Source organism: Poecilia latipinna, unplaced genomic scaffold (genome assembly GCF_001443285.1).
Source record: "Poecilia latipinna isolate Pla-1442-1.1 unplaced genomic scaffold, P_latipinna-1.0 Scaffold243, whole genome shotgun sequence".
Classification (NCBI taxonomy): Eukaryota; Metazoa; Chordata; class Actinopteri; order Cyprinodontiformes; family Poeciliidae; genus Poecilia; species Poecilia latipinna.
The window spans coordinates 446,633-464,723 of NW_015112859.1; the positions used below are offsets into that span (position 1 = coordinate 446,633).

The 18,091-nt window shown below is 35.2% G+C and overlaps 2 protein-coding genes across 3 annotated transcripts in view; one reads left to right on the plus strand and one right to left on the minus strand.

The window, feature by feature from the left end:
• LOC106947489 (hexokinase-2-like) overlaps positions 1-2,649 on the plus strand; it is an 8,547-nt gene extending 5,898 nt beyond the window's left edge. The window contains exon 3 of one of the 2 annotated variants that reach the window (XM_015032517.1): positions 2,475-2,649. In XM_015032517.1, the coding sequence (XP_014888003.1) occupies positions 2,475-2,583 (109 nt within the window). In that variant the 3' untranslated portion in view covers positions 2,584-2,649. Of the gene's footprint in view, positions 1-574; positions 846-2,474 lie in introns of those variants that run through there. The other variant, XM_015032516.1, reaches the window with a different exon arrangement.
• Positions 1-18,091, minus strand: part of LOC106947472 (uncharacterized) — a 146,982-nt gene that overhangs the window by 107,709 nt on the left and 21,182 nt on the right. The window contains exons 3-6 of the mRNA XM_015032488.1: positions 15,007-15,106; positions 8,123-8,240; positions 7,005-7,128; positions 4,957-5,030 (exon numbers count right to left, since the gene is read on the minus strand). Of these exons, the coding sequence (XP_014887974.1) occupies positions 4,957-5,030; positions 7,005-7,128; positions 8,123-8,240; positions 15,007-15,106 (416 nt within the window). The remainder of the gene's footprint in view (positions 1-4,956; positions 5,031-7,004; positions 7,129-8,122; positions 8,241-15,006; positions 15,107-18,091) is intronic.

Below are 18,091 nucleotides of genomic sequence, written 5' to 3' on the forward strand. Positions count from 1 at the left end.
ATTGTTTTTTTAAGTCAGTATATTTGTAGTTAGAGGAGAAGGTTGGTCAAATGTTCTATTTTAAAGTTTGTGTCAGACAATTCTGAAATCCTGAAGTTTTTCCACAAACACATTTAGAGAGACCAATCAACCAAACAGTCATGTTTTTGGACTGCGGGAGGAAGCCGGAGTACTTGGAGAGAACCATGAAGAACCATAAAGTCCATGCAGAAAGACCTCAGGCCTGGAATCAAACACAGGACGTTCTTGCTGCAAGGCAACAGTGCTACCAACTGCACCACTGTGCAGCCCATGTCAGCGATTTATTGATTAAAAAGACATAACTTTAGTGTATGTAAACTTTTGGTTTAAACTGTAACTGGTGGATCAGGTGTTTAACTGATAAATTCCAGAGCGAGATATAAGTCCACATCCTTTTCTGATCTAACTACCTAAAATGTGTCTCAACATAGTGACTTTCTGTGTTTATAAAATGTTATGTTCAGAAAAAAGTTGTTTATTTCATAAGTGACTTTTTTTTGCTCTGTCAGCGTCTCCAAAAGATGCAGCTCTGTTTACTCTCTAAATATCTCAGTTACAGTGACAAGCTCCAGAAAGTATTGCACCTCCTTGCCCCCAATTGTGACATCAAGTTTCTCGTCTCTGAGGACGGCAGTGGGAAAGGTGCTGCCATGGTTACCGCTGTGGCTCAGCGGCTAGCTCTCCAATCACGGCTGTTGGAGGAGAGCGATGGTGAGGAAGATGAAGAGGAAAAAATGGGAAGCTAACAGAGCACAATTTAAGACATTTTCATTAACACATTGGAGAACTTATAAAAACCCTGCTGTACTTTAATCAACTTGTGATATATATTGGTGACATTTTCAGCAGACCCATAATAAATTTATGAAAGAACCAAATTTTATGACTGTTTTTTGTGACAAACATGTATGTGTTCCGATCACTCTATCACAGAAAAATAAGAGTTGTAGAACTTATTGGAAACTCAAGACAGCCATAACATTATGATTTTTTACAAGTGTATGTACACTTTTGACCACAACTGTATGATCTTCCAATCCATTGAGGTGAACCTTGGTAATCCAGTTTCAGATATTCCCCAAGGCTAAAAGAAAAAAAACTGAATTGTTTTTGTCACAATCTGTTAAAAAAAGTATCATGTTGAGGAACCTTGTCAACCCTTCTACGGTTCAGAAAGACTCAATAGACTGTGACTAATGGCTTCAACAAAGGGTAGAAAAGTGTAGTCTTAAATACTTTGTCTTTAGTAATACCAGACCACACAGGAAACTACAACAGTGTTCATGTCAGTTAAGTAAGGGTGTGACACCTCTGTAGGCTCTGGATCGAGAACAGCATGCCAGTGACCTAGCATTAAGAGCATTAATAATGGCTTGGAGCATCTTCCTAAGATAGGTGTGAAATTGACACACTGTCCCAGATATACCTTGTAATCGAAATTGATTGAGTTTTCTTAAGTGGTCCAACAGGATTTATTTTCAGCCTGCAAATGACTGACCGCATTACACAAAACATAACTAAAACCAAACAGATTACTAAATAATCAAAACTGTCACACAAAATTGGGAAACCGTGATGACTCATTAACCTTTTTCCAACTTCAACGCAACATAATTCCATATAGATATATAAGAGAGTAAAGTATGAAAAATAGCCATACCCATAGTGTGTACATTCTTAAACTTATACCTTGCTGAACCATCTTTCATTTGAATTTCAGCAATAAACCGTCTTTGATCAAGTCTATGCACATCTTGATTATATTTGCAATGCCTGACCTTACAAATGTAAGGTCAAGCATTACAAATGCTTGACCTTACAATCTGATGTAAGGTCAAGCATCAGATTGGGAGGACACCACTTGTCCACAGCCATGTTGAGTCATATCTGCAGGTTTCCTGTCTGATATAGTACTGGACTCAATTGTTTTGTTGACTTTAAGGAGCCTTTAGACTCACTGTGATGCTAAAAAAATAGAATCCTCTTTCACCTCCAGGTTTCAAGCAAACTGCTGATAGCTTATGCATAAAACTACCAGATATTTGGAACTTTTCATATATTTATCCACTTTTGAAAAAACTTCTGTTCAATCTGAAGAAAATCTGCTGAAAAAAAACAAACATGTTTTTATCAAAAACCATTGCATTGTTGTTCTTGCTATATTCTTTTGGTCAGGAATGTTTGATATTTAGCTCCATTCATCTATCAGTTGCAATACAGTGTCCTGTCCATGCTGAAGACAAACATTCCCACTGCATGATGATGCCACTATGTTTCACAGTGGGGACTGACTGTTCAGCTTTAAGTGTAGCACTAGAGGTTTGTCACTGTCAAAAAGCTACATTTTGTTCCCATCTGACTAAACAACCTACATCTACATGCTAACTCTGTTCGCAACCAGAAATGAAATTGTAATCCTAATTCTCCTTGCTGTGGATATATGTGGTTTACAGTCCGATCATGTCAGACTTCAGACCTCTGATATCCAGCAACTTCTGGATGGATTTTCCCCAGGTTTTAGCAGGATACATGGTAAGGAGGAAATTCTGCAATTTAATTTAGATGCTCCAGAGCAATTAATGTCTGAAACGGGGTGAGAAGTTCAAAGCCTGGGATATGGTTTCATAATCTAAACCTGATTTATATTTCTCTACAACTTTCTTCCTAACCTGACATGGAGGGATTTGGATTGATTTGTGGACTTCTTTGAGGAGTCATAGATTAGCTTGTTGTGACTTGGCTTTGAAAATAAACTCAGTTGCGAAGCTTAGGTGTGCTTTGCGTGAACATTTAGGTTTGTCATAGTTGCCAATGACACCAATAACTACTGTTGCCACAGAAAGCAATGTGACCAGGCTTAGGACCATCTACAATTTGAAAAATTGTTCATAATCCTCCTTCTGCTTTCATTAAAATATTGAAATTGTGTTATTTGTTACATATTTTATTTGTTAGAAGTTGTAGTTGGTTCACTTGAGGACATGACAAGGACTAAATTCTTTACATAACTGCATTTACCTGATCAGCAGCCACACCTGGTGATGCAGAATGTTTTAATGTACATAGATCACACAACATTTCAAAAGTTCCAGAGAAATTAGAATCATGTGCAAAACAACATAAAATATCAAGTGTTAGTTTGTTACTTTGAACAGAAACAAGCAGCATACAAAATCTCTGAATATGACTACATACAGCTTACTTCCATTTTTAGCTCACTGAAAAAGGTTGAAAATTAAATGATGAATTCAAAATGACCAAATAAAAACAATTTTACTTTAGTTGACCTTAACTGACAGGATAAATGTCACTGAGAAAATAAACCCATTTTCAAGTTAGACCCCATTCCAAAATAATATAGGAGAGCTGAGTTCAGTTGAAAACTGATCTGATTATCAGCAACATGTAGGATGAAGACATTTCTTAAGAAGATTCTGTCTAGCAACATGAAGTAGGCTTTTTCAGTGTGTTATGTCAAACTTTTGTTTGGCATATGTTTTATTTCAATCAATCAAGCAAGCAAGCAATTTTAGCTATAAAGCACCTTTCATGTTGGAGGCAGCTCACTGGAAACACAAAATAAAGGGTATTTCTGAACTGGGTTTGAATCATCCAGGGTCACAGTCTGCAGGTGCAAATACCAGAGTTGTGAAGTAAACTGAAACTGGTGAGATACTCCCTTTTGCTCCCATCTTTGTAAGAGGGCTGGTGAATATTAAAAGCGATGTACCTTCATCTTTTCTTCACTTCCCTGGACTAGCCAGGGCAATCATTGTTCATATTCTTTGCTTAATTTCTTAATAAAATAATAATCAAAATGCATTTTGATTTGTTCTTAATAGACTCAGTGTTTCACCTTAGGTAAGACTTATTTTCTTATCAAGTATTGAAAAGTAGAGTTTGGTTAATTGATCAGTGAGTTAAACAGAAATAATCCTTAGAGCTAAATTCAGTGATCATGTATGCTGCATGCTGTTCTTTTATTATGCTTCCTGTTCGAAGGAAACACGGTGTTATACCGTGTGACATGTTTCTGAAACAGTTATGGGCTATGCAGCTAACTGCGGCTACAAGAGCAGCATCAGAAGATGGTTATTTTAAGGAGCCTGAGGTAAGAATGAAGACAGGATTGAGTAGTTTTAGTTTTGGTGAATATATTAGTGATTTGAATAAAAACAACAGGCAATTACAAATGCACAATGAGAGACAAATTAACTCAAAATAAATCAATTCCAAGATCATAAAGTTCTTGTCCTTATTCCTAGCTCGCCATCCTTGGATTCAGAAGAGGATCTGATCCATCAGGAATAAAAAAAAAACAACCTAAAAGGCCAGAAAACCCATTTAATGTTTTATCAAAGCAATCAGGGACAAACATACAAATGCAAAAAATATTAAATGCAAATGCAATTATTAAATTCTTAATTAAATATTTCAATCAGGTTAAATTAGCCATAATTTAAATAAAGTAAAACAAAAAGAACATTCATACTTCAAACTAATCAATTTAAAGTTAAAGTTGAAAAGTTGAAATCAAAGTTCACTTTCAAAATATCAAGAAAAATAAAATAAATTAACTCAAATACTCAAGCAAAGTGAGGAAAAGAAAAAAATAAATAAATAAACTGCGCAATATCAACTTAAATGTAGCTACATCCCATTTTAAGCATTTTTTCGAAATTCAAATATATATACACAATATATATTGTGTATATATATTGTGATTAGANATTATGATTTTTTACAAGTGTATGTACACTTTTGACCACAACTGTAGATAAAAGATGCATTATGCTTCATGTTCGATCTTTGAAACCTGCAGATTTACTCTAATGCATACAAAACTTCAAATGCACTTCAAATAAAAAGATAAGGTACAGAAAGTGGTTTTGGCCTTTTTTCAGATTACCATCAGTGAACAGTCATTGAACCGACCTCGTCGTGGATCTGCATGGTGTTGATCCGCTCCAGCTTGCTGGTCCAGTACTCCGCCTCGTCTTCTGGGATATCTGGTCCAAGGAGATGGAGGAAAGCAACAAAGTTAAGAAGAAAGACCCGCAGGCAGGCATGGGAAGGAGGGATATGTCAAGTGATGAGTGGAGAAACAAAATGAGAAAATAAAGCAGATAATCCTGGAAAAATCAGAAGTTAAGTCAGCCAAAGTGGAGAAAGAAATGAAAGACCATGGAGGCTGGAGCTCCACCCTGATCTCTGCTCTCTCTCTGCTCTGGACTCTCTCACCTCAACGTGTTCAAACCTTAAAGTCATGCATTTTTCATGGCTGATAAATGGGAACTTTTCTTTCCAGGCCTCAGAATCAAATTAACCAGCAGCAGCTCAGGGTTTCCCTAAAGCCAATGCAGGTTTTAAACAGGAGAATAATTAAGTGAAGTTTACAATGTCCGGCTGTAGTCTCCAGCATCAACACGAACAAGATGCAACACAACTTTACATGAACTAAAGATGAACCGATAGACACGTTTTCCCTTACTCTCCCCATGTTTCTGCAGCAGGCTCTTGTGTTTGGTTTAATGGTCTAAAAACGGCTTTTTCTGAGCAAACAGAAATCCTCAACCTGTGTCCTGTGTCTATCTGGGAAATCTAACCAAGCTAAAACAAGAGACGTTTGGTCAGATTTAACTTCAGACAGAGAAAAAAAAATTATATTCAGAGTATGTAAATATCTGGTTTCAACATGTAAAAGAAAAATAAAACAAGATCCCAGAGCAGGAAGAGTTTAATATGGATAGCTGGGAAAAAAAGGAGAGCAGGAAATAAAAATGAAAAGGTTGTGAAAGATTAACAGAGTGTAACCCATCATAAAAACTTAATGCAGCCTAATGGTAGTTCCACATGTTCCACCATTTAACAGGAAGTGAAGTGAGTAAAACAGAGCAGGCAGCTGTGAGCAGCTAAAGAAGGATTTATAGTAACTTTAGCTTAGTAATTATGATAAAGTAAAGACAGTAAATCTTTCAGTTTAGTGGTTTGTTGAATTTGTCCTGGTGATTTGATTACTTCAATTTGCAAAAAGCATGTTCTCTCTTGAGTTTTACATCACTGAATTTGAACTCAATTCCTCTCTTAAGAATGAAAAATAATTGGACAAATCAAGCAGTGCAGCTGCCCCACAATCCTCTTTATTACCAGTCTGAATAAAAAAAAACACATTGTAACTTTTTAAAATGTTTTCTGGCACCACTAATGTGCCAAATATCTAAACAATAAGGAGATCACTGGGATGGTGTCAGTGACTACTGTGATCCATGGGCAGTATTTCATTGTATTTTTAACACTTATGTTCTCTAAAATGTCTTAAATAAAAGCATCAATAAACATGCAAGAGGAGTACCGCTTTCTGTCCGTTATGCTGCTAGAGCTGCAACTATTTTCATAATCGTTTATTCTGATGGATAATCGCGTAACCGGACAACAAATTTTCATAAACAGATTTTCATTTAAGCTTATTTTATAAAATATTAGAACTATATTAAAATTTGAAAATAAACAATTTCCATTTTTAAACAAGAAAACATTTTATAACCTATTTACATATCATTCCTAGCCTGGTAATTTGATGCATATGTAACTAAAACAAATAATACTTCCAACATCAATATGTTAATATCTCAGGCCTTTCTGCTTGATTTAACATCAATACTGTATAGAAATGATCTGTTGATTATTTTTTGGATTAAACGATTAATAATTGGAGTCTTAGAAGGAGATTTTTTTTACAGAATTTGAACCTAAAATTATGTCACTTTAGGAGTCTTGGGTAGAATATGTTTACAGACAAAATGTATATTTATTTTTTTACAGTTTGGGCTTAATTACTGCTCTGAGTGTTCTTTTTTGGGGTTTTTTATTGAGTGTTTATAATGATTAATCGATTACTAAGTTAGTTGATGATTAGTTGAATAATCGATTAATCATGTCATGATTAATCGTGGTTAATCGCTTCAGCCCGACGTGATACACTCCAAAAGGAAGCTCAAAGCGAGTGTCCAGCAGCACTTGGTGAGGCGTTGGGTTTGTGGTGCCGCAGATCTGATCCTCCTTCATCAACACCTCCGAGTCCAAAGCCGTCCAACTTCCTGGTCCCTCCTGGAGAACAGGAAACTCTCAGAAAAACAGATGGAAACTACCAAGACACTCATTTGCATTTCTTTAGGTTCGTCTTAAAGCAGCAATCAGGTTCCTATCTGTGCATCAATACAGTTATTGATCCTTATAATGGGTCTCTCTCTTCCTGCTGATCATCAGTGATGTTAACGTGGTTCAAAACAAGGCAGTGAAAGACTCACTCCTCCCAGTAATTTACTGAATTTATTTGTTTTCTTCTGAAACCTTCCCTAATAGTAACAAATACTAGACTCTGTCAGAAATGTCAGTTTTCTATGTATTTTAAATTTAAAGTCTCAACTGGAAAGAACAGTTAAAGGCCAGAAATATCCTTTGCGATGCTTGAATGTTATTGTTGGCCATCGATCTAAAGAGCTTTATTTTTGTTTATTGAGGAGAATGTTATGAAATTTTACTTAATGTCGAAAACAAATAAATAACTTTCAGATTTCTCTCTGTACAGTAAAATGATAAAACTCGAACTGAAATGATTAATCAGATTAATCGTTTTTTAATTATATATCAAAATTATATATGTATATGTTTTTACATATGCAAAATAAGGTTGTTGTTTTTTAAGATTAAAAAGACATTTTTTAAGATAAAAAAAAACACATTTATTTTTGGTAATATATTTTACCCAAAACTCCTCAACTGGCAGTTTATGCAAAAATATATTTTAAAAATGTTTTAATTACCTTTTTACCCAATTATTAATCAGTTAATCCAAAAACTAATCAACAATCAGCCCTACACTGCACTAATCAAGCTGAAAGGGCTGAAATTTAACATGTTTATGGCAGAAAAATTTACTTCAAGACGCATTTTGTTAAAAATTATCAAACGTTCACTAAAGAAATGTGTAAATAAAATCTCATTTAAATGAAAAAAATGGGAGAATGTGCCATTTCGTTTACCCAATTAATCAATAAATTGTGAGAATAATGTGTTAATTGCTAATTAAATAAACGGTTACCTCATCAGACTGATGGATGGTGTCCAGCGGGATCAGTGCTGTGCCGATCATAGTGTCCCAGATCAAACCTTTGTTCCACAGCTCCACCACCAGACCCGAGTCCAGATTGCTGATCTCGCTGTGGAAATGAGCAAACACAAAATACAGCAAACAGTCTTTACACTTGGTCACAACTACAATCATTTAAAGGAGTCAAGCTTATACTTTTATCACTACAAACACAGTATAAACAACCTACCAGTAGTACCTGAGCGTTGTACTAGGTGATTTTAGATTTGTTTTGAAATGCATAAATAATTTGGCTCCGTTTTATGTTCTGAACTGTTTCACCATCATATTCCAACTTGTACTCTCAGATCAGCAGATCGGATGCTTTTAAAGGTACCTAAGGAAAAGTGCTGAGGAATACGGCAAATAAATGTTTTGCTCTTATTAAAATAGTCAAAGTAAAAATATTTCTTAAGGTGTTCATTTGAACGAATGGTCGACAGGAGCAGCAAACGTCGAAACCTGCTGCAAACACGGGAATAAACATGAACCTCAAAACAGACAAAAAGAAAAAATAAATGGATCAGTAAAACTCTGCAAACAAGAAAAATACTGCAAATAAAAAAGGAGCAAAGGGAAAACGTTGCAAAAACAACTGCAAGTACAAAACATTGCTAATTCGCTCCACAAAACGAAAGTCCTCCAGAACACTAGGGGGAGTATGGAGCAGGTAACATAAATATGCTGCTGTTATAAAATGTGTAAAAAGAAAATAAGCATAACATAAATTCTGTCTTCCGTTTGGACATCCTGTCTTTATTAAGGGTCTGATCTCACAGATTTGCTAGTTGACTGCCCCTAGTGGTCTGGAGGACTTTTGTTTTTTGGTATTAGTGTTTCATATTTAAACTTTTTGTTATTTGTAGCGTTTTTCTGTAGCACTTATTTATTGTGTTTTGGAGTTTGCATCATTAATATGTTTGCAGCGCTTTTTGCCCCGTCAGCCACCGTACCTAACATAACACAAAACACGACAAACTGCTTTTAACCTGCAACTTTGGATTTTATATATAAACACATGAAAGGACCATTTTCAATATTAGCTAAATGTAGTGAAGCTCATGTTAAAATCACAACCAATCAAAAGAAAGCATACATCTGGTCTAAGATGGGATTTATTTTTATTCTTCAGTCCGGCACAAATCTTCTTCCCCCTTAAGGTCACGAGGTTCACCAGTTTTTGTGCAGAAACAATAAGTGCCAAAATGACAGCTGTCATTTTCTCTAAAGAGAAACAGAAGCCAACTGTCTCCCCTGCTCATCTGCATATTCATATTCACATCCTCATTCACATTCATGTCGCCTCGGTTTGCCTGTCAATCATCTCTGATGACGCTCAGCAGCTCAGATGATGGAGAGACAGTGGGTGGGAGAAGCTAAGTTGTGTATATACTTGTTTAAGTTGCCAATTAAGGAGATTTTCTGGCCTTATGGGGGACAAAAGTCATAAAATATCTGATGACTCGGTTCATTTGGAGACCAAAGTTGCAATAAATTTTTACATTTTCAGCTGCTGCAGTTCGATTTCACATTCAGTCAAACTAATTCAAAAACCTGTTCCCCTCCTCACCTGTGGTGGCGCTGCACCAAGAATTACAGAAGGAAACGACTCGAACACCTCTAAAGAAAACAGAACTTATTTTTTCATAAAATGTTAACAAAAATGAAGTAGCATCAGATTTTAGTACTTGTAGGACTTCTCTCGTCTTTGGAAAACATCAAAAGCCATTTCTGCCGCTAGCGCTAGACTTGTGCGTTTGTTTTGGTTGCTTTTACCCAGAATGCCCTGTGTTGTATAACAAACTGACAAACAAACTGGAGTTTGATCAAAGCAGACTAAATGGGGCTTAAGTTAGGCTTGTCACAATAAGAAATTTTGCTGATTACTTGTTTTAGAAAAACTCTGAATGATATTGACTTTTGGATGACAATAAATTGTTCCAATAATTATTGCGATTAATGATAATTTTTTTGAGACCATTTTCAAGTAATGTACTGATAATGGCATATTAATGCATGTCAGTAACTTGCGCAGCAGCAGTTTAAAGTTTAGTCATAGTTTTAACAATTATTTTAAAAAATCATTTTATAAAAGTGACATGTTGTACCTTTAATTTTACAATTTCTCAGCTAAATCTGAATCTTAAATGAGTCAAAAATATGATTTATTAGCAGATAAAAATGACATTTTGGTCAAGGTGAGCTGCTTTAATCTCATATTACATAAGATGACAGTCTGTTGGTTTAAAGGGATGGAAATTGAAAGAAAGAATACAGTTTTTATTACTGGCTCAGTTTAATCTATGGGATTATGCAGTTTTATGATTAAAAACATATCTGGTGTCTGAATGACGTTCCTGAGTTGCGTCTCTGGTGAAAACTGTCAGAATCGGTGCATTTTTAAACACCCAGAAGGACACTGTGTGTGTTTGAGCCGAGACTGAGAGCAGACAGACGGGAGATCTGTGAAATCAGCGGTGAAATTCAAACATGTTCCTGCTGGGAAAGCTTTGCACAAACACACACGGCCGTTTCAGGATCAGGAACGAGAAAACAGCATTTTCTTCTTGGCAATGCTCTTCTATATGCCATCAGTCTTGTTGAGTTGGTTTGATTTTGACATGATCATCAATGTTTCAGCACTTCTGTCTGTTTAAATCTTAGAGTCCATACTCAACACCCAACCCTGCGTCACTGTGTTAACTGACCCTATCGGTATTCTTAATTAAATCAATAATATCTACAACAAAATGATTTTCATTCCTCCCAGATGAAAGTGGTTTTAAGGAAGCGGTTGTGCACTCACACAAGCCAAAGCTGAAGTCGATAGTCCTCTTTAAGTTGAAAGGCTGCAGTTAGGTTTATGCATGAGATGGGTTTTTAATGCCCACATGTAAATTTATCAATACTTTTACCCATTTCCTGGAAGATGTTTAACAGTACCTAATCAGTTAAAATGAGATTGATCATTTCAGTTCTGATGATTAATATTTTTCAAAGGACAATTTTGATCACAGAGACAAAACATTCCATCTTATTTATGGTTTTGTTGTTTCTGTTTTGACACTTTGAGTGTTTGGTGTTCTTTACAAAATGAACGTTTTTTGGTTGTTGAGAGAGCAAACCTGTGTTATTATCAATATGTTAATTGAAAATCGTCTCAATGACAACAATATTATCACTTATTGTCCCAGATTATATATTGTCTTTGTCAAAGATATATTGTTACTGACAATATATCGTCCAGCAAAATTTGTTATTGTGACAGGCCTGGTCTCAGATTTCTGGCAAAAACTCACATTTTTAAATTCATGTCAGAAATTTTCAAGAAATGGACATTTAAAGTTGGAAACTTTTGACATTTCAAACTGAAATTTACAAGTTTTTTTTTTAAGTTCTGAGATTATTCTTAAAATTTCTACTAGCAAATATTTGACTTTTCAAACTCAGAAATTTCCAACTTTGTTTCTAGAAAATTTCTAAAATTAGTCTAAAACTTTCTGAGTTTTCTACTAGCAAATGTTCAACTTTTTAAGCTCAGAAATTTCAAAGATTTTTCAAGAAAATTTCTGACAATCTCAAAATGTTTTGGCATAAATCTAATCCCTTTTTTATAGAACTAATACATCATCCGTTCAAATGATCACTTCTAGTAAAGTCAGCTGCATTTCCCCATCCTCTATTCAATAAATTCCAATTAAAATATATAAAAAATCTGAATGCAAAACAACGTGACGACACACCATGAATTGGATTTATGAAGAACAATACGTAGCATCCAACTATTTCGTCTTATTTAAACATCCAGATGTAAGAAACTTTGCAGATCAGAGTCAGAGAAGCAGAATGAAGAAGGGCAGGAGGAGGAGGAAAGGGTTTCCAACAGACAGACGTTAATCTCTCCTGTTGTTGTAATTTGATAAAGTCACTCCTCAAACACTTAATACAGGCTGATGCAGGCAGAAGGAAAAAGGTCACAATTTGTTGATACTTTAGCAGACCTTAATTGAAGGAAAGAGTAGGCGATGACCCGAAACATCAGACAAACCGATCAATAATCAGAAGAGCTTCTCCCCAAACATCTAAATAAATGTATCCTTAGTTGTTTTCCAATTAAAATAAAACACATACATCTGTGAGCTTAGACCAGCCCATTCTTTACTGCAAAAAAACTAAATCTTACCAAGTACTTTTGGTCTATTTCTAGTGCAAATATCTTAGCATGCTTGAAATGAGACAAAATTAGCTTTTAAGTAACTTTTCAGCAAGACATTAGAGCTTGTTTTGAGCCAATAATTCCTTAATATTGATAACAAGGTACAAGTACCATTATTTCACTTATAACCAGACATTTTTCCCGTGTTAAGTGAAAAAATATGTCAATAGAAAAATAACTTTTTCACCAATATTAAGGAATTACTTAATTAAAACATCCTCATACATCTTGTTGTCTATTGGTTTGTTTATGTACAAAAACATTTGAACTAAAACTAGACCAAAAATACTTGGTAAGATTTTGACTCATTGACAATCAAAGAGTCATATTAAAGCAAAGTAAAAATGCTAACATTAGCCTAGCATGTCATCTAAATGCTCGGTATAGAAATATCAGTTTAACTGGAATCTGCAGCTGTATTGTACATCAGGTTATTTTTTAAGCTGTTTAGCATCATTTCCTGCTGCTAGGAGAATCACTGAAGCACTGAGGTTCACTGCAGAAAACACAGAACCGATAATAGCTTTAAAATGAATGAACTGCTGCGTGATGTACTGCACTACACTGCAGGCAGCGGCCAGATTGGGAATTGATTTTGCGGCTCTGTGGAGTAAGATCTAATTCAGTCTGCAGCGTCACTGAATTTAATCTAGTATGATTTAAAGAATTACTCATGAGCATCAGCACTAACCCTTTATTGTTTTGCAATACACATGTTAATCGTAGAATTGTGACTTTTTTCGCAGAATTTTGTCTTTAATTGTAGAATGCTGACTTTTTTGAGAAAAAATACATTTTCTCATAATTCTTGTGGAATTCCGACCTTTTTCTCAGAATTTTGACTTTAATCGTAGAACTCTGACTTTTGATCTCAGTCGATTAATGTCATAGTCCTGAGAAAAAAGTCATAATTCTATTAAAGATTAAATAATTCTTTTTTTCCCCCAGTGGCCCTGATCGTCTTCCGTACTCTAAACACTGAAATAAAAAAATCTGTGAGCAGAGAGCAGACCAACTGTTCAAAGTAAAACGGTCAAAAATCCCCCTCTCTGTGCATATTGCAGTCCGGTTGGCACAATGGGCTTGGAGAAAAATTAGCAGCCGGTCTGCTAGTAGCTGTGGCACAATCATTACTTATCATGAGATTTTCCAAATTAAATCTGGATTTTTCTGCTCTTCAGATGCGCCTTTTTGCACTAAACCTCATTTTGCCATCAGTGTTTCTCTGCACAGCTGCCAGATGCAGGACGAGTTAAAAAAACTAATTATGAGATGCCATTCAAACGACCCAACAAGGATGTTTTGCCCATCAGACAATACTTCCACACACAAATTGCTGATTTTCTCCTCACACATTGATTCCAACATCACCACTTACAACAGAGCAGGAAGCGTAAAAAGACCCAGCAGATTTCTAAATCAGGTGCATCTTTACCTCCATGCCCTCTGGAATCAGGATGGGCTGGACAATTCATTAGATTTCTAACTGGCTCATCCACTTATCTGGCAGGTAATTTCACTTTCCATCCATCCAACCTGCTTCTGCCCAAATTCTCATTTAGGAGGCCGTGTCAGCCAGCCAGACCGAAGTCCCACCGGCCGCTGCTGTGCACCACTTTCAATGCCACAGAGGCCCATTTAGACCAGATAACAAGTCAGCTTGCAATGGCAACCTGGCCTGCATTCATCTGCAGGCTGCCACAGCGTCTGAGGCACCAATTTCTCTCTGCATTTGTCTTGATACATCCCAGAGGTTTGGGGGCAAACAAGCCGTTAGTGACAACACTTTGCAAAAGAACGCCAGAAAAATAAAGCAAAGCGACGATCCAAACTGAAATAAATTAATTTAGATGTTAAATAGGGCTGAAATGACTAATTGGATTAAATGTGATTAATTGATTTTTTAAAAATAATCGTCAAATAATTTAGTAATCAATTCATCATTAAGTGGAGAATACAGACTAACTTGATAAAAAAAACAACATATTCAAACCAGAACTGTACAAAATATATTAAAACATTGAATTCAAGATAAAAACACCTTTATCTGTAAATATGTTGCATGAAATACATGTCCCTATAAAATAAACAAAAATATTTTTAAAAGTTTTTTTTTTCAAGATTTATTTCATTGTTTATTCATTTAATAACCGTTTTATTTTGTGACACTATGCATTTCATGTACTTTTATCTTTTTAACTCTGTTTTATCATCAATAGAAATAATAAAAATGGAACAAACATTTATTTGATCACATGAAATAAATGTCCCTGTGAAACAAATCAAAAACTGATATTTTAAAAATGTTTATGCGTTTATTTCTTGTTTATTTTAATATTTATTTACTTCATTCTTTATCCATTTAATAACTGTTTTACTTTATGACATTTTAATTTTGTAAAGCTACTTTATGCATTTCTTGGACTTTTAAATTTTAACTCTGTTTTCCTTGCATGGCTGAATACAAAAATCTTCTGCTTCCCATTTCTGCCCTCCTTCATGTTTGTCTGTCACATGAAATCCAATTGAAAACCGCAGAAGTTTGTGGTTATAATGTGGCAAAAGCAGAAAGGTTCAAGTGGTTTAAATACTTTTGTAAATATTAAAGTATGTTACTTACAACATGAAGTCCTGCTCCCAGCATGGCTGATCTCCACGGACTGTGATGGTTGTGCTCTTCACATTCTGGACCTTTAAGGTGACATAGGCGTTGAATTTGTCTGGAAAAAAACAGAAAATGGAAAAGTAGAAACTCAAGTATTTGTTAAACACTGTTGGGGGTCAGACATGAAAGATACGAAAAACTAAATGTTATTTTAAACTTTTGTTATCTTTTATTCCAGGAAATATTCAGAAAATCCCAGATTAAAATGGAGAGTTTCTCCTTGTATGTACTGTAAGCTGGGGTATTATTGATGTGATGAAATGTTGTAAAACATTTTGTCACACAATAAAATAAAGGGGTAAAATACTCTTCAGATCAAATACATTTCCAATATTAGCCGTTACTGTTTTTCACATCTGAATAAAAATAAAAAGAAGAAAACAGGTTGGAAATATATTAAATGTTTAGATTTTTCCCATGTTGTAAATCCATTCATTCATCTTTTTACAAATCTATCCACCCAAACGTTTACATGCATATCCATCCACTAATTCATCTCTCCACCATTCATCAGTCCATTAATGTATCCATCTTTCCATCCGCTTATCCATCAATTTACCTATCCTTTAATTTATCCATCCATTCATCCAGTTATCTATCCATTCATGCATCCTTCCATCTATCTATTCATCCATCTACTTATTCTTTAATTTATTCATCCATCCCCGTCCGATTATCCATCCATCCATTCCACTGCTGCCTTTGCTTTTTGCTGATTCCATATGAATCAGTTAAACACATAACTAGTATATTCACAGTGAAAGTTTGAATTGACGCTTTAAAAAAATATTACCGGTACAAATAATCAAACGGCCAAACCTCTGATTACCAACTGCTGTTGAAGAAAAAAATGGTCTGAAGAAAAAAGCACAGCATGTTTGTGCCTTAACTTTTCCTCTAACATCAAATGCATTCATTTCTCTGAGCTGCCTGCTAATGCAGCTGCTCTTACAGCGACAGCTTTTAGGGAGTCAATCTACACAGGCTGAGGCATGAAGAAAACAACATAAAAGGATCTGAAACGGAGCTAAAAATCATTGCAAAAATGAATCCATAAAGGATCTGCTAGTATAGATGATTCAGATGTTATTCTGTGTTATTTTGATAAGATTTCAGGTGGTTTATACAGACTGAAAGAAAAATCAATGCAAGAACTGGCAACTTTGTAAAGGATCAGCTGTTATTAAAGATGCAAGTTATCGACTCATGAAAGGTGAGTCATTTTAATTCTTATCGATCATATGCTGAATTAAGAAAAATAGATAATAAAAAGTATATACATTTGTGTTAGCTATATTAAATACTGACTAAATAAACAGAAAATTGTGGTTTTCTCACGTCATGTTAAAAACGCAGACAGGAACATATTATCAATCAATAAATCAATCAAATTTTATTTGTATAGCACATTTCAGCAGCAAGGCATTTCAAGGTGCTTTACATAATTAAAAAACAAAATAAAAACAGCATGTGACATTGAATAAACAGTAAGAAAGAGAAAGATTTTGGAAATAAAAGAAAAAGATAAAAACATACTTTTGTTACGGAATTTAAGCGCCTGTCGTCGCTGGACTCCGCCGTCCGTTTAACACGGGTATTATCCAGGCCCGTCGCCTAACAGGACCAGGTCTCCAACCTTGCAGCACCAGGCTCCGTCCACCCATCACGAATTTTTGCGCTAGGACTTCGTCGTCCTACACGGATTTTTGTGCACTATTTTTACCTGTTACAGTCTAGAATTTACAGGGTTTTTCTGTGCGCGCAATGACCCTCAATCACTCGCAACTTTTACATAAATAGATAAAAAGTACAGATAAAAACATTAAAAACATCGAAGACATTTTGCTGTCATGCTCTCTACCCCTAATTTAGCCATAAGCAACTCTAAACAGGTGGGTTTTAAGTTGAGGTTTAAAGGCACCCAGTGTTTCAGCTGTTTTACAGTTTTCTGGAAGTTTGTTCCAAATCTGTGGTGCATAGAAGCTGAATGCTGCTTCTCCTCGTTTGGTTCTGGTTGTGGGGATACAGAGCAGAACCAGAAGACCTGAGGGGTCTAGACGGTTGGTACAGCAATAACAGATCTTTAAGGTATTGTGGTGCTAAACCGTTCAGTGATTATTAGGTTGTTGAATAGAAGAAAAGGTCGAAAATATTTTCTTCTGTTCATGAGAAGTGACATACTTCCCATGAACAGAAAAATGTTCATGCATTAGTACCGTCTGTGGTTTATTTTTAATTAATATTAATTTGAACTTCTCTGCGTTGTCTTAACCGCTTTACCCTCACCTTCGTAGCAAATCAGTCATTTTTGTTGAGATATTGACACTGCTCCGCCATGAAGCACCTCCGCTTAATCAGCGCTATTAAAGTGAAAACTTAAGCAGTTTATCGAGTGTTTATATTTGAAAACAGAACCGCTTAAAGCGTATGTATCATCCCACACCAGACTCTGCCTGAAAGATTTTTCTTTCCCAGTCTGAAGTGGCGCCGCCGCCATCTTTGTTTCTGTAACGGCTCCGCTTCAGGATGAACAGCGGCGCCCTCTGTTGGATGGCGGGCAAACTACAACACTAAAATGAAATATGGTCGTTATTAGTTATTCAGTTAAGTTAATTAGTTAAGAGGTGGGCAGAGAATCTCAAAACAGTACTCAAGTAAGAGAAGCACTACTTCAACACATTTTTACTCAAGTAAAAGTAAAAAGTAGCCATCCAAAAAAAAAAAAAATACTCAGAACTTAATGTAAAGTTAAGTGGAAATGTTGGTATTTTAAAGACCAAGTAACAACAAATAACACAATCAGGCAAAATACATTTTTCCAAATTTTTTTTTTTAAATAAAAAACTAATGAAACTTTACCAAAAACTGAAGGTGTGTGTCTGTGTCTGGTGAATTTTTGGTTAAAACATGTTTATTTTTCATTCAGTGGGTAGAAAATACAGACATTTTACTCCAGTAAGACTAGAAATACTTAATAAAATTACTCAAGTAAAAGTAAAAAGAACAGTGTAGTAAAAATACTCAAGTTATTTTTTTCAAA